This window comes from Cydia strobilella, chromosome 18, assembly GCF_947568885.1.
Source record: "Cydia strobilella chromosome 18, ilCydStro3.1, whole genome shotgun sequence".
Classification (NCBI taxonomy): Eukaryota; Metazoa; Arthropoda; class Insecta; order Lepidoptera; family Tortricidae; genus Cydia; species Cydia strobilella.
This window is the reverse complement of record NC_086058.1, coordinates 6,453,071-6,478,968: the sequence shown is the minus strand read 5'-3', so window position 1 is coordinate 6,478,968 and position 25,898 is coordinate 6,453,071. Positions and strand designations below refer to the sequence as shown.

At 36.9% G+C, this 25,898-nt stretch overlaps 1 protein-coding gene across 1 annotated transcript in view; it reads right to left on the bottom strand.

The window, feature by feature from the left end:
- LOC134749660 (cell adhesion molecule Dscam2) overlaps positions 1-25,898 on the bottom strand; it is a 97,213-nt gene that overhangs the window by 52,844 nt on the left and 18,471 nt on the right. The window contains exons 6-9 of the mRNA XM_063684676.1: positions 15,453-15,637; positions 14,401-14,673; positions 13,383-13,490; positions 4,129-4,273 (exon numbers count right to left, since the gene is read on the bottom strand). Of these exons, the coding sequence (XP_063540746.1) occupies positions 4,129-4,273; positions 13,383-13,490; positions 14,401-14,673; positions 15,453-15,637 (711 nt within the window). The remainder of the gene's footprint in view (positions 1-4,128; positions 4,274-13,382; positions 13,491-14,400; positions 14,674-15,452; positions 15,638-25,898) is intronic.

Below are 25,898 nucleotides of genomic sequence, written 5' to 3'. Positions count from 1 at the left end.
TTAGCAAAGTGTTGCTATGTATTACTTAGTTGATAATGTAATTTATCGAGTTATGTAGAGAGTAACGCCATCTATTGGCATTCTTGTTGAAATAAGATTAGGTACAGGCTTTGGAACGTCAAGTGGTTTAGCTTGCGTGAAGTTAGGTACGAGTTGGCAGTTTTGTTGGTAACTGGTCAAGTAAGTTGGCCTACATTCACTTTGGTGGGAGCGATTTAGGCTCCGCCGCTCCGCGACATTCATTCCAGGATTCTCGATCGGACCGTGCTAGATATCGGACGTTAGCCAACCTCGTGCCTAAACTCACTACGTTCCTGAAGGCTTATACCTGAAGGTTTATTTTGAAAGCTTATAGATTCCAACATTATTTAATCATTTAGCTAAGTGTTTTATCCCGAGTGTTAATTTGATTTCTTATGAGTCATTAGAGGTTTACTATTGTAAAAATTAGAAAATAAGTGTTGTTTTGAAAAGATGTGTCCCGCCGAGTTTGTTGCCGGTCCCATATAGGGTTAAATCTTCTCGGGTCAAGAGGTGTACGGTTGGAACCGGAATAGCTTTGTTTGACGTTCATAATCGCATTGTAATATGCCTACCTACTTGAATAAAGAATTGAACGTTTCGTGATTTTTCTATTTTTTTATTAAATCGATTTCCGTTGCTAGTGTGACGAGTTATTTTATCATTTAGTACGAAAGTATAGTAGGCACTAGGTTGATGAGTCCGTAGTATTATTTCATACACTGGTAGCAGTGGTAGCATACTATTTAGCTGTGTAGGCATACATCGATGTACTGCGCCCACTACCGCCACCGCTATAGGCCACCACCACGCCACCCCATGTCCACGACATATTTATGTCAAGCTGAAACTAGGAAACCAATCTCTATTTGCTTAATTTTACCCAAGCGTTCCTCTCCTAAAACTAACCCTTATAGTCCCGTAAATATGCTGAATAGAAGAACAAAAGCCGGAAGACTTTGCCCTTCTAATTCACGGAACCTTTGATAAAATAGGACGCAATAAATCTGTTTATACGTGGTAGATTGTTTCCGCTATATCGACACATCATTTGTCTAAATCGGTTATGGGGCGAGCACCAGCGTGAATTTCTTCTCTTTTTGGCTTTTCCGCAGTAAACAACTACATTATAAAGAAGAGTGATGGATTATCATTCATGTCTAATTTATTTTTCTTAAGTGGATACGCTTTGGTTTTTAACGATAAAAAGCAAAAAATGTTGTATAGAAAAATATACCTAATTTAATTTCAGTTTTATGTGTGGTGTATAACATAATTGAAAATTTAGATAACACAGATTTAATATTTATTTCTGTGTTAGATAGCCATTTGTTGTGGCCATTATTTTGTATACTTTTGTATTTAAAAACCACTTATTTAATTATCTCCATATGTATAACTAAACACCATCCAATTGCTAGGTAAAAAGTAAAAAGCATAAGTCGAAATAATGTTTTTAAAATTACTTTCTCAAAAATTTACTACACGTGATAACAAATTACACACGAACATTACAAAGTTAATTTACACGTCATTTTAAGTATTATCGTTAAGGTGACTGTCCATTTCCAACCGCAGCTGCGTTACTGCTCCGACACTACTGCAGCGGCCTGAACGCGTCGGTGTTATTGTCAATTTCCATAGTAAAATGAATGACGATATCGACTGCACGTAATATGGTGATTTTAACGTTTTCCCAACCGCAGCTGCACTACTGCTCCGACACAACGGTGTTATTGTCAATTTCCATAGTAAAATTAATGACAAGGCCGACTGCACGTAGCATGGCCATTTTTGCGTATTTAGTGTATTATTGCAACTGCGGCTGCAGACCGCACGTCAAATCTGTCACCTGCACTGAAATGTCTTTGGGTCACAGTTATGAGTAGTTCTAAGCAAAGAGGATATAACCACTACGTTCTAATAAGGAGCTTATTACACCCAAGGATATACAACCCGGATGGTACAGTCGCCATATATCGCAGATATATCGGGTCGGCCCAGGAGCTCACAAATATCTGAACACGCCTTTATTGTCAAGGCGCTAGAGTGTTCAGATATTTTTAGCACCTCGGTCGCTCCGATATATCTGATGGCGACTGTCCCTACTGTAAACTTTTTTGCTAATCTATATTGAGACATATCACCGAGCCAGTTAGGAAACGTGTGTGTTGTACACAATAATTGTGTACAACACGCACCGCGCTAGTTGTATGCATGCACAATTGATCTTGTACCTCGGCAGAGGGGAAATAGTGTCCCAATTTGTCAGTAAATAAGAAAAAACAAAAATCTACTCATCCATTTCCTTTAGGTACTAGTATACTAGCCTAAGACAAAAGGGGATATTACTGCAATGTTCTGCCACCAGAGTGCAGGACTAGCCTTTTTAGTAAACCATAGAGTAACGTATACATACTGTACCTTTAATAGGTTTTTGACAAGTTTTCAGAGATAACAAAATATGACATTGATGCATCAAGGCGGTTTGTTTACAGAGGACCTACCGGAAAACGCGAATCCGAAATTTCGCTATCTGCCTCTTTATCGCTCGAATATGCAAGAGTGACAGAGATGTTAGATAACGAAATTTCGATTTTCATTTTGGTTTGCGATAGACCCTCAGATTGTGTTAGTGGCGCCCTGGCGCCCCCTACGCAGTTTCGCGTAATATTCCCTAATCCTGGCCAAGCTATATTTTCCTACGTGATTTTTTTTATCATTTCATGATAAATTCATTAAATAATCAGTTTTTTTATTTTTTCGTAGTTTTGCGAGGATAGCTATAAGCTCGACAGGGCACGAGCGATAGATAGGCAAATAGAATACTGAATAATCGGCAAAGTGGCCGAATAGGCCGAATAGTTGCCGAATATTCCTGGCAACTCTAGTCGTAATATCATATTATATAATGTCGTTTATGGCGACACTTTCTAATTTTGTCATTGCAAAATTTGCAAAGCATTTCCTGAGCTAAATAAACGAAGCAATCATTAATTTTTATTACAAGGAGCAAAGATGTTGTTTAATACCTCCTGGTAATATATTGATATCCAAACATACGAAAGGATACAAAATTGAACCACGAGAGAAGCGAATAGTTTAAAATTTAGAATATTGACAGTTGCGGGGGTCTTAAGGCATGAGGGTTAAACAAACTTTGTTACAATGCAACACGCAATATTTCATCACACCAACACGAGGAAACCATTTATTATTCAAATTAATTTATTTGAAGTTCTTTCTATCGGCCAAGGTGAGGGCAATAGCTTTCTTCATAAAGGATTTCTTGTCTCGCCCGTCAAGTTTTATATGGATGCACGGTCATATCATAAAGAGTGCCGTGCCGCCCATGGACACCTGCAACACAAGAGGGATTTTAATTTGTGTTTCAGTTTCAAATAGGAAACTTGACAATATGAAGTGTAAATTGCGCAATTACTTATAGCTCTTACAAATAATTTTATTCATCGCATCGGATTGTTGTGTGCGGTGGTCACCTGGTGGTCACGCATTTAGGCAAGAGGATGGGGAAGAAAATTTCACATTGTGAACTTACCTTAATGTTAAGAATAAATTTTCCTCTGCATTAATTATATTTGAGTAATTTGATTGTATTTCGTCAATTATTAAGTCTCATTCAATGTTGAATTGCTTTTCATTTAATCGGCAATATTATTTGAATAAAGGATCACCATTAAATATCAGATTTTTTATTAATATTGCGTAGCTGCCTTCGTCGGACTCTTGACTATTGTAGAAAGGCAAACTGGTCTTCTTTTTCATGTAGCATGTAGCATTATCGTCACTCTCTTCTTCACGTAAAAAATACAAAAGTAAATTAGTATTTTATTTGTACGTCTGACATTATATGACTTGACATTGACAAGCCATCAACGAACGCTGTCGCGACTGCACGCCGCAACAGCCGCAGTCGTACTGCTACAGTAGTGCGACACCGCGTAACGTCGCAACTGCAGTGCAGCGGCAGTTACAAATGGACAGTCACCTTTACAGAGGTTACATATTATTATGTCTTGAGATGGTATATGACCTACCCTTTTAAGTATAAATACGTTAAATTCGAATTTTCTCAAGGACACTTACCTAGAATTGGTGGGTATAGGAAAACCATCTAGTAGCCACGTGAATTGAGGCGGGGGGTGACCCATCGCTACGCACTTGAGCGACACGCTGGGGCCAGGCTGTAGAGTCTGTTCCGAAAACCAATACACCAGCTCTGGTTTCAATTCTGTAACAAAATATAATATCGATATTTCATTTACTGAACAATGGTATTATGACAAAGGAGTTATGCCCACCCTTTCAACTTTTTTGGATTTTTCAATATAGTATAGGTACTGTGAAATAATTGAATACGATAACTTTAACTTTGATCGTGTAAAACGTATTTCTGAACGTAAGCGTTAATCGACTTTTTAATACATATAAAATCTCTCTTAACTTAACAATCATACTGGGTCAGTGGATTTCGGCCTCTGTTTAAAAAGCTTAACGTCCGCTGAATTGTTTGCCTATGATTAAATATTTTCAGGTACCTAGTCAAATTGTAAAACAATAAAATTAATATATTCTATTTTTATGATATTAATATATCATATTTAATTATACGAACGGGTCTGCCGCGATTTAATTTCTTTGTTTTCACCTTAAATTCCGACGTTTCAACTGAGTTGCATTGCACCAGCACACCTGCTCACACCCACACACACACACACACACACACACACACACACACCTGGTGCAACTCAGCTAAAACGTCGGAATTTGAGGTAAAAACCCGTAGACCCGTTCGTATAATTAAATATGTTGTTGTTCAAAACGCGACAGTTTAAAGTGTTATGTATGTATGTATCATATCTAAAAAAAACAAGAAATCGAGAGAAGTACGGAGACAGTACGAATAACGTGCTCTTAAGTTAACAAACCCGAACGTTTTCAAATGGATGCGTTTATGCGTATAATCTTGTATTGTCATTGTCATATTTCTTTTCCGTAATAAAGCAGTGCCACTTGATTTAATTCCACTAATCCTTTTCTGGCTCTGCTCCTGGCACGGCGCCGGATAGATTCCGTTTTAATTTTCATGTCGATTAAGCGGCATGAGGCCGGCATTATGGGACAGGCTGGGCCGCAAATCCGGCCCGCGCGCCCGCCGGCACGACTGCCCTTCGCTTAGATTAGTATTTTTCTTGGCGAATTTGTGAAACAAAGAATACATTTTTCTTAGCCTAAAAAAACTGCGCCTCAATTTGTATAACGCTGAAAGAGAATAAAAATAAATCGATTTGATAACTTGTCGCAAACAAGACCCCAATAAGAAGTTTTGTGTTTATGATAATAATTTATGGAAGTTGTGAAAAGAATTAATAAACGTGTAGGTAACGCTTTCACGGTTTTGAACCGTAATACCCTAGCGTCACATAGGTTTTCAAGTATGTAGCCATCGTCGAATAAAGGGCTTTTAAAAGTTAAAGTGTTCCATCAATATTGGCAACAATCACATTGGCCATTGTTGTACCGTGTGTGCTGCTTATTGAAATTAAATCTATTTCATTAATAATTTTTCAGCCTCACCATCAATCCAATAGTTGAAAACCTAAACACAAAATTTAATATATAGTACCTAGACGACAGGACCCTTGGTTGTGAAGCGATTTTAATTCTCGGTGATTTGGAAAAATTAAAATCAGACCTCAAAGTTATTGGCTTAATCCCTTAACTTTTCAAATCTTTTGTTACATAGTCCTGTCCACACAAGGAACCAACAATAGTACAGTTCGAATAACTAGCTACTGGTATTAAAATTATTAAAAAAAGAAACGCTTCACCTCCTTGGCTGTCCCATCTTGGACCAATCTTTAAAAAAAATTACTTATATATACAAAAATTCAAAATTTTAAGGCATCCTCGCATCGTCTGATCAAATTTAATATATAGGTACATTCGGCATATTGTATCATAAACCATTGTCTATTTGTCCCCAAATTCACATACATTCTTCGCGGATCATAATAACACTATTGGACCCATCTCATATTTGGACAACTTAGTTTTAGAAACCATCACCACCATTTTCAACATTTCTTTTGGCAAAAGAACATGGACCCCAGGCTGGCCTACCCATTAGGTTGGGTGGCTTTCTTGGCTTCGGTACACGATGCTCAAAACCAGATCGGGAAAATTTTAGTCTCTTCTCTTCGGGTCCTGGAGGCTTCGCACTGTATCGAGGCCAAGAACGTATGAAACGTAAATTTTGCCTAGCGGATCAGCATTGCCATACAGCGGGGCAATGCGGCCAGCCTTCTGGTCACCCTACCGAGCGACTACAACTTAGGCCAATTTTTTTATTTTTGAAGTTTTTAATTTAAGTGTTATTATGTTTTACATACTTATTTAACTTCAACTGAGAAGCCACTCGAACATGCACCGATACCTATAAAATGAAAACTACTTTGCACATTGTTGTCAGAAGAAATTCTACAGTACAGAATAGATTTAGTGTTTCTTTTCAACACGGGCAGAGCTCACTTTTATTGTGCAACATCTTTTGAGCAGTATAATTGCCGGACGTGTATTTTTACGTCCTTCCATCGTCGTATTCTGGCTCGCATTTAAATAGGATTGCTCGTTTTAGAAATGTCCTTTTTGCCTCCCCGTTTAAACGAGACAATGGGACTGGATTAAATTTATGTCATAGTTGTCACAGGAGACCCATGAGTCCGGGATTTGAAGTAAAACGCAATAACACAGTCCCTTCATTACCGGGTACACGCGCCGACTATTTTACAAAATTCTCACGACACGCATTTCCAAGTGATTAAGTGTAACGATATTGTAAGGGTTAGCACATCGTGGTTTTTGTAAGTTGGTGGAATTGTTGTTGTTGACGGTTTGTAGCATGTTAATGTTGCATGGAATTTGTTAAACGAGGTCACTATTAAACAATACCTACCATGGTTGTACCTATCTGCAAAACGATATTATTTGTAATGTACAGTCGAAGGCAAAAATATCGATCCAGACAAATGGCTCAAAAATATGTGAACACGACTTTATTGTCTAAGGTGTAAAAGAGAGTACACATATTTTTAAAACTTTGGGAATGTATGTATTTATGCCCTTGACTGTACCTAAGCATGTTTATTTCACTTTTAATTGAGATTTATGCATGTAGCAGTTATATTTACCAGTAATTTACTACATGAACCCGCAATGAATATACATTTTAATTAATATACTTACATTTAATTTGACACTTATATCTGCATGACCATTTATTACCCCCAAAGCAGACCCTGGGCATAAAAGGAATAGGTACCTTTTTATGTAGCACCTACAAGTGTTTTTATGTTGTACGGCATTCCATTCAAGTGCAGATACGTTACGAACTTGAATATAGTAGTTAATATCAATACATATGTACTTATACCTATTCCCTCACCATGAGTTAAACGCTAGTGAATGAGTCATCTCAAACGCAGTGCATCTCGCTTGCATCAATGTCAGTACGAGGGAGATGCATTGTGAGTTAGCTTACGCAGTCGCTAGCGAATATGTAGGATATTCGAAGCAGTGACATAGTGACGTCACGATGTGTTGCCATTTTTTTAGAGCATTTCGTCAGTAAAGTGCGGGTGCCATACTTTGACCATCATTTGTGAGTTGCTTTAAGACAATGGGTCCCATACAGAAATTTGATCCTCAAAACAAACCTGATCGACTGATACCGTTAAAAAAAAATGTCAACTACCCAATTATATTGTTACAGCGTAATATTATACGATTGCAAAGAGAAGAATACCTAACCTAACCCAGATAGAGAGAATCAGTGAGGGCGTATGTTGTAAAAATTGTTTTTAAATTTTCCGTCATAAATAAGAGTTATTACAATAGTTCAGCTACAAAAGTGCATTTTTTATATGCACGTTACAATAAAATAGGTATATGACATATAGCGTGTACTTAATAAACACATTATTGCCTACATTACTCGCTTTACGTAGCGCAGTCGGGTAAAAACTGTAGTTAACGTTATTTATAAATCTTATTCTTTTATATTAAATATTATTGATAACGGGTCACTCCCGTATTTTAAGTTGAAAAACGCTCGACATGTTTCACTCCGTACCGAGGAGTGTCATCAGGAGCTTGCGTTGACGGTGACGGCCCTTTTTCTTTTAACCTAAAATTGCACTAGACGCTTGCATTTTAAAGATCTATTAGCTTGGTCTGTCTTGTACTAAATAAGTTCTACACTAAATAATATTAGTAATAAATAGTCTCTCTCTTCTTTTTTCCTTTATCGAGACATTTTCCTTGTATAAATGTCTACTAATTATCTTATAGCTGTGCTAGTAGTAGAAAAGGTTATGATAACAAATGAGGTTAGTCAATGGCTTGCATATTTCATCGAGAGAGCTGTCTGGCGCACCCGTCCGAGTCCAATGCTTAATCTGGGCCATCCGGAAAATCACCCAGTTTTCTCTTATACGTGGGTATTAATATACTGAAATTTGTTTTATTTGCTGTCAGATTTCACTTAAATGTTTTCGCTTGATCGCTTTTACCGTCAGATATTTAAAAAGCTTTTATCTGTTATTCAGCCGTGTCACGTCAAAAGAGCCTACGTCTACTTTATGGCGGTTTTATGAAATGAAATGAAAATCAGCTTTTCTGTTTTGTGAAAGAAGTTGTTAGTCTCTCAAAATCAATATTAAAATCTAATATTTGTTTCTTATTACATACATATTATTGTTAAAAAATACTTACAAAATGATGAGCAGACGATGACTAAGCAAAAATATGTCTTTTTTGCTTCTTCAAAAGAGTCGTCGTCTACATAAACATCATTTTGTGCGAGCACGTCCTTTTGCTTAAAGGTAAGTACCTTATAGCAAAAGGACGTGCTTTTTCATGCTATGCTGTACCGGGTACATGCAGGGTAGCATGAAATTAAAACTAAATAAAAGTTCTGTTGCTATAATCTTCTACTTTATTCCGAAAACTAGGATAACAAGTTAGCTCTGTGTCTCTGTCAAATTCAAGACGAGAGATGGTGACATGTCCATAATGCCCACAGTGCCCACTCATTTACTTTTATCCCCATAAAACTTTTAAAGCTCTGTATTAACTTTTGTTCAGACACGCACAATAACTTCCATTTACTATAAAATGTCGCATATTCCCTGTGCACCTATAAAGCAAAAGAATAGATGATTTTCCCTCTATGATACCCTCTAGTCTAGTTCTTTAGCTTTGTATAGAATTTTAAAATTAACCCGCTGAGCTTGCTCCAGCGTATAAAGCAGGGTTAATATTCCTACCCCTTTTCAAGTGCTTGCCTCCGGTTAAACAGTATAACTAGAACTTCCTATTAGATATAGTTCATATCAATACCGAGATCATACTGTTTCTGGTGTACACACTCGAGGCCAATGTTTGGTAAGAAATAAGAATATTAGCCCCGTACTGGTTGACTTATGGAAAAACGTTGTAACTACATACGAGGTTCATATAAATTTAGTGCATTTTAACAAACAGTATTTTAACTATCCACTTCAGTCTCAAGGCGGATAATAAATATGGAGACCATGTTTCATATCCTGTTCCAAGCGCTGATTTATTCCAGGAAACTGATCGACGAAGCTGTCAGGAGGAGTTCATATTATGAACATCTAGGGTAGGGAGGATAGATCGAACTATTATTGGCTTAACTCCGTTCAAACAGGTTCAACGTTATGTGCCTACCTTTTTTTAGGGTTCCGTTCCCAAAGGGTAACAACGGGACCCTATTACTAAGACTCCGCTGTCCGTCTGTCCGTCTGTCTGTCTGTCACCAGGCTGTATCTCATGAACCGTGATAGCTAGACAGTTAAAATTATCACAGATGATGTATTTCTGTTGCCGCTATAACAACAAATATTAAAAAGTACGGAACCCTCGGTGCGCGAGGCCGACTCGCACTTCGCCGGTTTTTTCTAAACGTACCTTATGTGTCTACCTGGTAGCTATTACCTATCTAAATTTATTTATTTATTTATCGTCTTTACTGGTTTGGTTATGTATTATTGGCTTTAAATGCTTAGGACCACTTGCACCATCCCACTAAGCCGGGGTTAACCCGTTAAACCGTTAACCCAGTATGACTTTGACTATTATACCAGGACCAAACCCTCAGTACCTACGTAATGGAAGGTTTCATACTCTTAGGTCTTAAATGGTTTTTCTATCTTACAAAAAACACCGGACACAAAATTGTTTAGAAACAGATATAAAAAAACACCGGGCACAACTAAGTCACGAACTCGGATAAACATCTGTGCTAAAAAGTAGTAGGTCTGTAGTATCCTCGTGTCGTTCGTATACGTATCGTTGTATGTATAGATCGACCGCTCAAATAATACTTGTTCCCTAATAGGTTTAACAATTAAGATCAAGAAGGGCCTTTGTGTAACAGTTACAGGATTTTTCTAAATGCAATCCTTCTATATGTTCAAGTAAATGCATTGCGACGCCAGTTGTTGTAGGACAAATTGAATTAGATACGTTTTCTGTCGAACAAAACTGCTTGGGACGAGGTAAAGAACGTTGAAAAAAATTTACATTAGGGTAGGGGTAGCTATGGCGGAGGTATAATTATGAATATGTGGCGGCACGACTTGCACGCCAAGGCCCTGCTTATATGGAACCCCTGAAGAGCAGTGACACCAAATAGCGGGGACCGAATTAGTAATAAAACAAAGCGACTTATACATACACACGGCGAAAGAAGAAAGAACCTTATGCGGCCCAGGATAAGATCTTAATTGAAAATTTGACGAAGGAGCATTTAGTGCGGGTGCTGGATGCGCCCGCGGCAAACGTGCCTGCGTCGCTGGAACTCTTTGTTTGAGCTGAAGGGCTGACTCTAATAGCTTGCTGCGAATCCGCGCTTAAAAATGGACTTTTAAATATTTTATGAAGAATCTGGGCGGGTAGCGGTCGGGAAAAGTTGAAAAATTACAGGCACACGTGGTGCAGATAAAATTATGTACAACCGTCGCGTCGTTACCGAGCTCCTTTTTCCCTAAACCTGCCTGTATCAAAAATGGCGGCGAAAAATCCTATTTCGTTTCACAAGGCCGAGTACGCATGCATTATGAAAGGCTGTTAAAATAAAAGGTTGAAATTTAATATATTTCCTCGTTGCACGTGTAAAGCGAGGGTGTTTTTCAGGAGGCAACCGGAATTATCGCTTTTTGAAATATCGATTAATCTGACATTGAATTAATTTTCTAGGAGCGCTCTCAAGGAAGGGCTTACCTTGTTGGAATGGAATATAGAGCTTGTTGATTAAGGAAATGCTAAACGAACTGAATATTTATTTGATTGTTTCAAACCAAGATTGATTGTATTCACTAAGTAATAAACACAAACTTGAAAAAAGTTTAACATAGGTTTATTTTGTTTGTTTTGCGTGATTTTCTGGTCACAAGATGATTAATTTATTCGGTTGACTTATAAATTATACCTATAGCTAATATAAAACCACTTGGTGACCGAAATGTTTTGTAACGTATAACGATTTCCGAAACCAATTTCACTCATACTAAAGAAGAGACGCTTTCCGCATAGATTTTCGTAAATATATAGACCCGCCTGTTGCTATCTCTATTGTACGCGCATAATTATATTGCTGTCTCGCCCATGATGCCGGTTGTCAATGACAGTGAACGAGCGGAACAGCAATATAATTATGCGCGTGCAATAGAGATAGCAACAGGTGGATTAATGAACAAAAATATTTTCTTAGAAGATAAAGATTGATGTCCGATAATGGCTTCTGGACCGCAAACTTGGCGCCTCAAATATAGCGGATCAGGCATAGTTTCTGTTTATTGTATGACAGTTGTAATTTGTTTTTCTTTTTCCAAAGATAACTTCATAAATTACTGGCGACAAAAACACTGTGGGTCGTAGGTCACTGCCAGAACTTCGACTATTGTTTATGTAGGTAGTTGGTTCAACTTGTGACACGAGGCTTAAGTGGAAAACTTTGAGACCCTTTTGTTTACTATTTTCGGATGTGGATCTAACCCAAAATTACTACCTAACTAGCAGCTAGCTACTTGTATAGCGTTAAAGGATACGCCGGGATTAATTTAACTTAAGATTCCATTTCCACTTCAAGGTATAGTCTTCTCAAATGATTTTTACGCCTAAGACGGTAATCTGTTAAACAAAAGCCATTATTCCTTTTGTGGGAGCGGTCGGCCATTATGTGCCATTGAGTCTGAGCGCGTGCTACGGCGCGTGCCATTGTCAGAAACAATTTTTTTATGCCTGATGTAACAAAATACACAGGTTGTCTTTTCGTTACTACAAGAACTTTTGCATAAAAAAAAGTAATGAACAATTGAACAGTGAATTATTTTTCACCTTTCGCCCATGTGACGGTAGCGAAACGGCCAAGCTACATATTTTGACCAAGGTGTAGTTTGTGAAGTTAAGGCGTGTAGGGTTGGAAGTTTGGCTCTACAAGAGATAACTTTTCGGGATTGCGAGCCATAAATATGGTCTCGTCTTGGCAACATTTTACATGAAAATGTTTTTGGTGGAATTTGTTTTATTGGGCCCTGTACGAATAAGATACATATATGGAATAATATATAATCACATTTAACTAAAGAGGATCGAATGCATGCAGTTAAACGTGTATTATTTCAAGTGGGTTCTTATTCTTTCGTTTGTTTTGGTGACTTGAATGCTTAGGGCGCGAAGCCAACGTGCTAATCGTTAACGCTCCGTAGCGTATCGTAGTCATCTTTCTCTACCACTCTTCCACACTAGTGCGACAGTGACAGTTGCGTTTCGTTCGCTACGGAGCCTACGGAGCGTTAACGATTGCACGTTGGCTACGCACCCAGAACTTTTTAATATTAACTTGGATACAATTGAAAATCACCCATTAACACGAAAATAAACGCAGTCAGATTGCAAGTAATACAACATTTGTTTTTGTTTCTTAATTAAAAATAAAATTTGGTAGGTAAATACTAAATTACCCACAACGCTTTACTTTAATAAGCAAGCCTCTGTTTGGTCGCTGTTGTCGATAAATTTAGAAAGCATTTGACATGTTCTAATTGGCTCCGAGAACGATACGTTCATTATTCAAGGTAATTAAAGTTTCCTAACATAATGTGGCGTCAACTGTCGAGTCAACATTCAATAAAACAGCCGATAACACTTATTTATCACTTAATTATTCTGCTCCATATTTCAGGCTTAAAAATATATTGAATGTTGCCCGTTCTCGTCGAACGTCTGAATAAATGTTGAAACTGAAAATAAAATACCTCGTGTGCCAGTGAAGTTCCAGTCGACATCATGCGACTGCGCGCTGCGAGCGTAGGGGGCTCGCCGCGAGCGGTTGGCGGTGGCGGTGGCCCGCGGCCGCTCGGACACTGCAAATACCAGCCTTTACAAAAATAGAAGACACTCAAGAATATACTCGTATTACGAACACATTCGGAATAAACAGTCCTAAGCGACATTCATGCCAAAGCAGGAAGTTCATATGTATTGGAAAAATCGACCTATTTATTTGCTTTATCGTACTATCCACACGAGATTTTAAATCTTGTCGTTTGGGACGTTCTGCATTGGATAAGTAAAACAGCTTCCTTGCAAAGTTGAGTCGAGGTAAGCAGTTCTTACGTTTCCTTTGTGAATAGCAGATCTGAAAAATGAACCTCTATTTCGCTTTGAATTTGCTTAGCGATACGTTTTAAAGCGGTGTCCGCAGTTTTGTATTTCGGTTTCAAATTTAACCATTCTAATTTGGGTAAAAAAAAAATTTTCTATCTAAAGTAAAAAAAACATAAAAACAGTACAAAATCGAGTAGGCCTTATATTTTCTAATTAATACAGCTAGTGCGTAGCGTATTCCGCAATTTTTGTTTGATGATTTACGTTTATAGTAGTATTTGATTATATATCTACATTATATAGAGGACGAGCATAAACTGAAATAAATGTCCACATGTGTGTGTGTGTGTGTTTTTAGACGAGCATAAAATGCAAAACTGTACCTTTGTACAGGCATACAAAAGTTGTAACCTCTATTACACAATCTAACATACCTCAACGACGAAATACATAACAAACAACACAGAAACGTAGCGCTGCAAACTTGTTCCTTTCTACACACATTTTGCAAATATATGTGCACTAATATACTTAGGGGATGCTAGACACAAAATTTTCCTCAAAATAAAAGTCAAACGGCGTAGGTAATTTAAACTTTACGGCGTACGTTCCTGCAGGCTGATAGTGTCTAATATCTCTAAAAGTCATTATTAGTAAATTTCTCACCGTCTATTAAATACTCCGCTACGCCATAAGCTTGGTCTCTGCTGTTCGAAGCGAAGCACTGGTAGACACCCTGGTCCTCCTTCTGCGTACCCTTGATATGTATTCTAAGGCCGTCATCCGACAGCCGAATTCTCTCATTAGGCTTGACGGCTTTTGCGTTGTGGACCCAGTATTGCTTCTCGATTGGATGCCCGGTGACTTTGCATTCAAAAATGACATCCGAGTTTATTTTTGTTCGCAATGCTTCTGGCTTTATTCGGACGGAGATAGGTTCTGCAATAAGAGAAATGAATTCTCTTACTATGCACATTAGCACGGGTATAAAACATGGGATGGTACCTAATAGTTTTGAAGTTGAATTTAATTTTATGTTAGTTTTAGCTTAAATGTTGACATTTATCACTTTGTTGATTATATTTAATGTGAAAATTTCTACAGTAATAAAAAGCACGTTTCGCTTAAATTGCAAATGTTTTTTAAACTTCGAACTACTTTATGTTTTTCGGTAAAAATGGCTACTTACGGCGAATTACTTTTTAAGTTGGAATTAAGTATACAGGTGTAGGTGCCTATAATTGATGGACCAACTCTAATTTTACTGACACATACGAGAAGAGTAGGTACGTAAGTAAATGTAACCAATAGACCTAGACAGTCTTTGATAATAATATCTAAAATAATTGGGGGGAAGATTAACTAAACTCGGGACGTCTCCCATGTTTGCAATATTAATAAGACTAAAGCTACATATTATTATGTGTTTTGACAATACCTATGTTTTGCTCAAAAGCGGTGTCTCTTTTTAACATACATAGAATATGATAAACCAGATGATAACAAATATGATATTAAATAAAGAGGAACGGAGACCTGGTCTACATCGATGAAGTGCACTGCACGGCCATGGCCGGCTCCACAGTGACAATCACTAAGAATTTTTTTTCAGTAATCGACGACTGTAGCCTGTTATGATCATGATAACAGGCTACAGGTAATACTTGTTAGGTGTAAATCTATGACTGCACGACCAGCCCACAGCGGCCGCTCAGTACCTGTGACCGCGAGCGAGAAGTGTACGGACTCGCCGCCGGCGGTGTTGTTGAGCCAGCACACGAGCCGGCCGGCGTCCTCGCGACGCACGCCGCGCACGCTCAGCAGCCCGCCCTGCAGGTGCGCGCGCGACCATAGCGGCGTTTGCTCGATCGGCGTCAGCTGCTCGCGGTGCTCGCGAAACCACCTTGGGAAACAAATGATAGAATACAATCAGATCGAAATTAATAGACATTTTGTTACAAAATATTTTTTTCACCACAACAGCTGGTAGGTAAAGGCTCTCTTGATTGTTCAAAACTTGATGAGAAAATTGCATCTTATCCACATGTGGGGCAAAGTAAACCAAATGCTAATTTTGAGTGGTTTCCTTATGTTGTAGAATTAACTTTTAAATGATGATTTTGCATGATAAATATTTAATGACATTCATTTTGAATTGATTTGCTTTGATTTTATTTGATATTTTACAGTTAGTATTTTCCTTGTGTTGGTGTGGTGAAAAAAATTGTGTTTCACTCTTTTGTGGTGGTGAAAAAAAATTGTTTAACCCTCGTGCCTTGAAACACTCGCAACGCTCAACAATCTTTCGCTTTATTCTTTATTCTTTATTGTATTGCAGTCATGTTCATAATACATTAGGTGTTACAGTTTGAGGATGGTAGGTACATGACACCCTGTCAGGGCACTCAATTTTCTTAAGTCTAGGTAAAATTACATGCATCTCATACAAATAGCAATTAAATCTATATTTATAACTTTATATTTTATTGACGTTTATGCAACGTTAAATGTCAAGTTCGTTTAGAAAATTAGTAAAATAATAAAATAATGATGCTAAATATTAAATGTCCAGGTTAATTTATACATAGATTTAAATGATGTGAAACAATATAGTTAATGTTAATTAACTATATGTCATTTTAGAAAATGCATAAATGTCAATAAATGTTTACAATAATATTTCAATAAAATTTAATTAATTCAATTTGGGTAAGTACATAGCATTATTTCAGTGTTTGGTCATTTAGAAATTCGTCTATTGTGTAATATGCTTTCTCTAGAAGAAGCTTTTTAAGCGTATTTTTAAACAGTTTATCATTCGGTTCCTGTTTTATACTGTCGGGTAGTTTATTTGTGATTCTAATACATTGATAATAAGGTCCCTTTCTGCACATAGCTAACTTGGTATTTGGTATGGCTAACTGATTCTTAGACCTACTATTAGTTTTACAGATTTCTCCTTTGGTTTTAAACAATTCCGAGTGGTTTCTAACAAAAAGTGCACACTCCAGTATATATATACACGGTAAGGTAAGTAGTCTATGTTTTACGAAATGAGGGCGACTGCTGTTTGGTATTCGTGTGTTTGTCAGAATACGGACGCATTTTTTCTGCATTATGAACAAATCATTGGCGTCAGTGCTTGGGTACCACAAGACCACACCATACCGGAGCCACGCGTACGCATATGCAAAATATGCGGTTAGCGCTGTTTCGAAATTTGTGTTTCTCTTTAGAATATTTAACGCATAGACAAACCGTGATAGTTTAGTTTTTACATTTTGAATATGACTTTTCCAGTTAACGCTAGTATCGATCGTTATCCCTAATAGTTTAAATTCACTAACTTCTTCAATAGACTGACCGTTTATTTCTAGTTTAATTTTCAAGGGTTGTTTCTGAGTTGGTCTAAATTGAATGATTTTAGTTTTTTTGAAATTTATCTGTAAATTATGGTCGGTAAGCCAATTTGTGACGCCTTCAAGAGTTTTCCGTATGCGGTCGGTACATTCCGTGCTATTTGTAGTATTTAAAAGTAGTGACACGTCGTCGGCGAACATAATACATGTTGTGTCTATTGTTTTTGGTAGGTCATTAATATATGCAATAAATAACAGACAAGAGATTACTGATCCTTGAGGGACAGAGCAAGTAGTTCGACGTATTTCCGATTTTACTGTTCTAATTTCGTTCGATTCTCTGTGGTAGTGTTCGATCTGCACTTGTTGGTATCGGTTTTGCAAGTACGACTTGATCCACTGATATGCTATACCCCTGATTCCCATAGCGTATAATTTATTTAGTAGGATGGGGTGGGATACCCTATCGTATGCCTTGGACATATCCAATAGTAGCCCTACTGCGTATTGTTTTTTGTCTATTAGATTTAAAGCTGATTGTATAAATGTGTACACTGCCAAAAACGTAGACCTTTTCTTTCTGAATCCGTATTGATTGGTGTCTAATAAATTATATTTTTCAAAAAAAGAATAAATACGATTTGACATTGTTTTTTCATATATTTTCGAGAGGGCCGGGAGCAAAGATATGGGTCTGTATTGACTTACATCATATTTATCGCCACCCGGTTTCAAAACTGGGTTTATTAGAGATATTTTAAGAGCGTCCGGAAATGTTCCTTCATCATAGGATTGGTTTATTAGCCAAGATATCGGAGTGCATAGTTCTGAAGCGCAAAGTTTAATTAATGCCGGCGGGATTTCGTCTGTGCCGTAGCTTTTTTTATTTTTCATATTTTTTATAATATTATATATTTCGCGAGTAGTAGTATGGTGTATAAATATGGAATTTAACGCGGATGTAATAGACGAGCGCGAGCGCTCGGGCAGCGGGTCGGGGCGCGCGGTTGGCATGGCCGAATTGGCCGATGCATTCGTCACTTGTGCCGCCGCCGCCGGTCGCGATGATGACTCACCCACAGCTGCGAAATGCTCATTGAATGTATCTGCTATTATCTTGGGCGATTCTAAAATATTACTCCCGTGTTTTAAAGTTATGTTTTGGTATAATTTTTTTGTATTTCTGTTTGTAACGCGCTTTATGATAGTCCACATTGACTTGGTTTTATTTTTTGATTTTTCCATATACTTAACGTATGAGTTCTTTTTAGATTGGTAGTCACCCGTTGACCACGAACGCTGTAAAGAGTTCGAAACGTCGGGATGTATTATAAATTCAATATACGCGATATAATCCGTTTTCATAGTTTTATTTCATTGGTATATACATTTTTTTAAGAGTTTTTCGTATTTTTTATAATATTTATTGATAATGTCGTTTTTAGATTTATTCATGAATATTTTAAGCAGTCGTTTATTTTTACATGATTTTTTTAAACCTTTAGTTAACCACGTGTTTGTATGTTTATGTCTAGATTGTAATTTTATTTTCTTTTGTGGTATATGTATATTTAAACATTCTTTTAATTTACCTATGAATTCGTTGTAATTTGTATTAGTATCATTATTTTTAGTTATTATTTTAGCCCACTCAATGTCGTTTAAAGAATTTTTGAAATTTAACATATTAGTTTCACTAAAAATTCTACCCCAGGTAAACCATTGATCTTGTTTGTTTTGTGATTGTGTCTTTGCGCTCTTACTTATAATTTCATACAATAATCCCTTATGATCCGATATGCCGTGGTCTTTTACATCGATATTATAGTTTGTCATGTTGGTAAATATTAAATCTATACAGGTACTTGAATTATTTACTTCTCGAGTTGGTTTATTTATTATTTGTCTGAGGTTATAGCACATCATAATATCTATTAATTTTTTTGAATACATGTTATTTATATTTACATTAATGTTGAAGTCGCCAGTTATAATGATATTTTTATTATGTTCACAACATTGAATTTTATTTAATAATTCATCAAGGCACTTAAAAAATTTGTCTATTTCGCGATCAGGCCTATAAATACAAACTAATATAATTTTTTCTTCAGGGATCTCTATTCCACAGCATTCCACAATATATTCTTGAGATAAGGCTGCGATGTCTGGCCGTTCTTTATACTTGATGTGTTTCTGTAGCAGAATTGCCACCCCGCCTCCATGTCTGTGTTTACGATAGTAAGCCGCCGCGTAGTTGTATCCGCTAATTTGTATTAAATCTTTTTGAGATTCAGAAATCCATGTCTCGGACAGGCAAGCTGCATGTATATTGTTATTATTTATGAATAGATCTAATATATGGGATTTGTTTTTTATGCTTTGCATATTTTGGACGTATATAAAAAATTTATTCTCGAAAGGAATGGGGTTCTTCTTGGCTTATTAGGTTTTTTTCTGCCTGTTCAGTTGTGTTATGTGAGCTAGCGCGGGTTGTTAGTGTTGTTACGTTTTCTTCCGTCGGTATCGTGTACTCGTATCCATTCACGTACACTTTGTCCTTCTTAATGAATGGGTGGAGTCCTCTCTTTCTTGCATGTGCTGAAGTGTCTTTTAATAGCTTTCGTTGTCTTAATGCTGTCGCGTCCATGAACTCTGATACTGCTAGCCCGGTGTTTTTGAAAGCGTATTTATTGTCCAGTAGGTATCTTTTCATCCTCTTACTCAGTAATTCTATCCTTAGCGGCCTACGGTAGCCACGTTTGCCAATGCGATTTATTTTTTCGATAAATCCGTTTATGTCTGTGCCTAGTATGTCATAGAAAATATTACTAATACGTCCAATTATGTTGTATTCATTTTCGTCGGGGTATTCATTTAACCCATAGAGAACTATGCAGTTTCCGTGCTGGGCTTCTTCTGTGTTTGGTTGAATTTTTTCTGTAATTTTTTCTGAAATTTTTTTATTTAGCTGTTCTAAATCTGCATGTAATGTTGCGTTTTCAGCCTCAAGTTTTTTTATATTTATGTTTACATTATTTATATTTTTCTCTAATTTGTTTTTTTCTTGAAACAAAGTTGCCGAATTGTTTGATATACTTTGCTCCAAGCTGGTTATTTTTGCATTAAATTCGAGTACTAGCGCTTGTTTGATATTATTCGTAACGGAGTGTATTAATCGCTGTTCCATAGCTACCAACTCGCTTTTTATTAATTGGCTGAATTTGTTATACGAAATGAACTCTGAATTTTGCTGTGGTGATATTATCTTAGTATCGCCAATCATATTTGTTATGTTGCTGTCATCATAAGACATATTGGTATCTTCTAGGGCCGCTTGTTCTAGGGCCGCTTGTTCTAGCAGTCTCCTAGCTGCCGGCGATGCCGGGGTGTCGTCGCTTCGCGGGCGGCGCGTGACTAGTTCACACGAAGGACATTTCCAACTCGCTTGTAATTCGCTTTGGTGCTCTCTAAAGAATGCGGATGTATAGTTTGCACATCTGTAATGATAGCATCTTTGACAAAGACTACAGAATAGGCGCTCCGTTCTGTCTGTTTCAAGTTCACAACCTAAACAGAACATCTTTAATGTTTTCTGTTTTTATTTTATTTCAATGAAATTGAACTTTATTATAAACGCCGTAAGGTCCGAAATAGAATGTCGAGTGACAGTGTAAATGACTGAACCGCGCGGTAGATAAGATTTAAGCTGGTCGGCGCTAAGATCCTCTGCTTTGAGCAAAAGTATTTTCACTATAACTCACGATTTAGTGGTCCGATTCAAACACTGTAAACACTATAACACGGCACATGTTCTTAGCTTTCTATACATATAGATGTATCACGAACACACATGGTATTTCTCGATAATTGGATTTTTTTAGATCGCAGCGTAAGTAAACAAGTCTTTTTTCATTTCGCGTCGACTATGCCGCTTGCTCGGGTATCCATATTAGTACGAGAGGTTAAACAACAACTTTGGCCCCTTGTAAAACAAATAACAATTTCTGTGCCGATAGACCGAAGGTCAGGTCAGGACATGCATCATAGTCAAAATACTTTCTTAGGAACGAGTTTGATTCGTTCGTCTTCTACAAGAAAAATACTAAATTTATTACAACTTCCAAACATTGCAAAATTCTTTGAGATGTTGAACAAGGTTAACGCTATAAGTACTTTTTACTTTAAGTACTACACGACTTATAATCTGCTTTTATCCATGCTTATTCTTATTATAGAGTTTTATAACCCTTTCAGTTTTTACAGTAGCGATGGCGATTAATTAAGTTCTTAGTATGGGTGCATAATATGTATGTGGGTGTGTATGTTCGTTCGCTGAAAAATGCCAATGCATGGTTCGATAGTTGATAAATGCCGAACTCCGAAGTGAGACTCGGTATAAAGTACTTTCGATCCGAGCGCTTAATCTGCGACCCAGAGTTCGACAGCGTAACTTTACCTGCTTCGAATCGTTAAACATATTTTGCTCGAAGGAGCTCACTTGTTAGTGGAGTGGTAGCCCGAGGCAGGCTTTAACGCAGTTTTTACTGTAGCGGTTTATGTGAACAAAGCGAATAACATAATTTAGTTAAAAATATTAATTGATATAGTGTCCAGTGTTTTCTGCTAAACGATTCCGGTGCAAAATACTCGGCGAAATCCATTTTTAGGGTTCCGTACCCAAAGGCTAAAAACAGGACCCTATTACTAAGACTCTGTCTGTCACCAGGCTGTAATCTCATAAACGGTGATAGCTAGACAGTTGAAATTTTCACAGATGACGTATTTCTGTTGCCGCTATAACAACAAATACTAAAAAGTACGGAACCCTCGGTGGGCGAGTCCGACTCACACTTGGCCGGTTTTTTCAAAACAGTATACTTAAGAGTTACGGTCAATACGACAAAATCCCTTTACGAGAAAATCCGTACATGGGAGTATTTTTTTCTTATAGTCAGGTACACAGCAACGATTGATCGCTGGAACGAAAAGCAAACCCTACTCATCGAATACGTTAACAATTACCTAGTGTACTGTTGTTTGAAAAACACCAACACCGTGTTTTCAAACAATAGTACACTAGGAATACATACAGAATTTCCCGCATAAGCGATTCTTCAGAGCGGGAAAGGCTAATTTTAATGAATCATCATCAGGTAACTTATGACAACGATGGTAGCTTACAAAATATATTCAAGAAACCCAAGTCCTCGTCAATTCCTAAAATGGGCTGACTATATAAACACTAGTCTAGTCCGGTCTTCAACAATCCTTTCTTAAAGTAAATCCAAAACGAAATTTTCACACTAGTAAAGGAAATAACAAGAACTGAAACAATACTATACATATAAATAAGTATTTCACAATAACACACTTGGAAGATGGATATAAACCGTATATTCAGCTGAGTTTTCTCAAAATGTAAACACTACACGTGTCAATTTACAATGAAGTGAGCAAACATGGAAAGTTTGCCGAACCGGTCCGGAACAACGTTACCCTACTTAAACGTACCGGTTTCTTTCACTAAGAATATTCTATACTCGTACCCCCTATATTACCCCTTCGTTCATAGAACATAAAAACACAGACAAACGATTAACAAGTTTAACAACGAAGTCTTTGATTTGACAGACGTTTATTAATAACGCAAATTTTGTACTTTAATAATCTTAGGTAGGTACGGATAGGTAAACAGGGTGTTGTGATTTGAAACAGTATGGATAAACTCGAAACTTGCTTTTGAAAACATTAGGTTTATTGGTAATTTTTTTAACAACAGACAAATTTGTGATTAAAACCAACAGTCGCTTCGCACAAACAAACCCTGCAAGACTGAGTCAACCTTAAAAAAACAAACTGCAATCTATTTGAGTGTTGTATTGTACTACCAAATTAGTTTTTGTATCTTTTATTGTTACTAATTACAGTTAAAAAACTGATTATTTAAATGCACGTAGAACACCATATATTATATTATACATATCAAACTCATACTCTCATAAACTCATCAGTATAACTCGTGGGAAAGAAAGGAGTGCAAGCGGGCACGCTTATGTATGCCGAGTTAGGTACCAAGTCTTTTAGAAATAGTTTTGAAAGCAGCTGAAATGAGCGAGACATTTGCATTCTAAAAGATTTCCTCTCGGCAATGGTGGGACATGAAACTTTATGGTGTATTCTGATAGATAACAGAACTGAGAATGACGTATTAGAGAGCGCATGAAGCAAGGTTCAAGGTTCAAGTAGGTAATAACTATAGCAAAAATCACTTTATAATGTATACAAGTAGAGACCTTTGCGAAACTTGGAATTAATGTGTTTTGCAAGCTCAATATATTCCGTAATAAAATTCGGTATGTTTTTTTTTCTAATTTGGACAAATAAAAATAATTTAAAAACATATTTCGGATGTTGTTCTGCAGTCGTTGGTTGCCTACATCTTTAATGATAACTTTAATAGCCTCAATCAGTTGATTTATATTCTATATCTTTGATGCGAATTGCAAACGATTCATACCTAGTTAATTTTGAGGCATGTAACGTGTTTATGAATAACGCAACTAGTGTCTTAAGTTAAGTCCTCCACGGCAGTTTTTTTTAAATAAAAATACCGGTAAATAAATGATATGTGTTTTATAGTGATTATAAGTACCTAATATAATAAGAAACTAGTGTTTCTTCTTTAAAATATTAATTGTCTAACGCAAACAAATATACGTAGTATCACAGATTTTAATTAAGAACAACGTCGCAAAACTCCCGTATTTGTTTATTTCGTTCGCGAAGTCGGCTCTCCCGAGAGACGTTCCAATGGCTTAAATTTGCTCGGCAAATTTAAACGCTGCTAAGGAACTAAGTTTTAATTTAACTTCTTTTTATGATGGCAATAAAATCGAAGTCTTAACGATGTTCCGGAGGGCGCGAATGATGATGAATTAGTCATTCAAGTTCGCTTATGAGGCTCGGTGACAGACTTTGTTTTGAGTTTGAGTACTTAGTTGAGTTGTGGAAAGCGAGTGAATGCTTCAATTTGAAAGAGTACGAAAATACCAACTTAATTACATAATTTCGTAATCAACACTCGTAATTACGAAGTGATGTAAATAATTTTATCTGAACCAATATGGTCCTATCAAAGATTAAAAGTTAAAACAAACTTTGTCCAAATATTAGTTAAAAGCCAATGGTGATGATGATAATTGACATTTTCTGATAACAGGACTATAAATAGGTAAATGTCCCGTATATCAGGCGTTGCCGTCTTTTCTAAATACTTTGAGACGAAAGTGGACTACCGCGAGAAACCGCCGTTTCATACAAACCTAGTCTCCATTTTCCTCTCTGGATATTAGCATCGTAGTTTTTTTTTACATAATTTAATGTATATTAACCACATATTAAATCACATTTAAAAACGGGTCTATCGTTTTTAAATGTGATTTAATATGTGTTCAAAACGCGAAAGTTTTAAATGTTATATATTAACCACGGCTTGATTTTGGTTTTGTTTGATTTTTATATTACAATTATTATTAAAGTTTAAAGCATTTAAAATTCGGCGGCCATCCACTAACACCCATTCTGTTTCTGTCTCTTTCTCTCTTTAGGTATAATTATAACCGCTGGGTAGATACTGTAAAGAAGGCCTGCCAGGGATCTACACATCAGGAAGGCGGAAAATCGTGCAAAATGGAGAGCTTTGGTGCACAAAATAGCAACCTCATGAGGTCGTGACCCTCAGCCATGAGAAACCGAGGAGGAAGAAGAAGAGAATAATTATAGTAATGACTATATACGTACGGTCAAGCAATTTGATTTCTGAGCCACTTGGTACCTTGTCACAGTGACTATAATTGAGATCCCCCAGCTACTTTCATATTGATGGACACTGTGACAAGGTACAAAGTGGTACAGAAATTAAATTGTTTGACTGTACTTCTGTTGAAGTCGTTATCTGTTGATAACAGAGGCAGTAACTTTAAATTTAACTAAAGTTGGAATTTGAGTTTCCGCCCGAAGACAAATATTCCTAGCCGACTGTGGCCGTCGGCGCAATGGGGTTATTTGCCCAAACATGGGCAAGTTGCCGGGCAAACTTAGTCTTGTCAACAATGTTGTACAGGCTTAGCATATAGGTTACATCAAAAACGAATCTTATAACGGCCTCCCAGCCTAGTCGGTAGTGACCAGGAGCTATAAAACAGGGGTCCCGGGTTCAAATCCTGGTAAGGGCATTTATGTGTGTGTTCAGCTCAGTTATTTGTTCCTGAGGCATGAATGTTTTCTGCGTATTCAAGTATTTATCTATACCTATCTATTATAATATATTATCGTCGTCTAGTACCCACAACACAAGCTTTATTGAGCTTACTCTGGGGGTAATTTTTTTATTTATTTATATAAATGCGATATCTTATTGTGAGAGTATTTCATTGTGAGGAAACGCATACAACTACGTAATTGGTGTAGGTAAGTGAAGTTTTTCATCTCTATCATGAATAGATGATTTACTCTTAGACTTATCTTTGTTTAAGGCCTACAAAGTTTCTAGTAAAAGTGTGTAAAAATATCCGAATCACAGTCATATATGTGGAATTCCCACGCTTTTTACAGGACCCCATCATCTAATCTTGACTTGATGGCAATGACACCAACTATAAAGTATATACACTATAAAACGAAAAAAAAACCGTCCTTTATGAAGCCAGTTAAAACAAAGTAAGTGCAAATTGCAGAATCTTATTGTTAAGATTTACAATCAGCATTAGCATTTACTGCTGTTGAGAAAATGGGAATACCCTC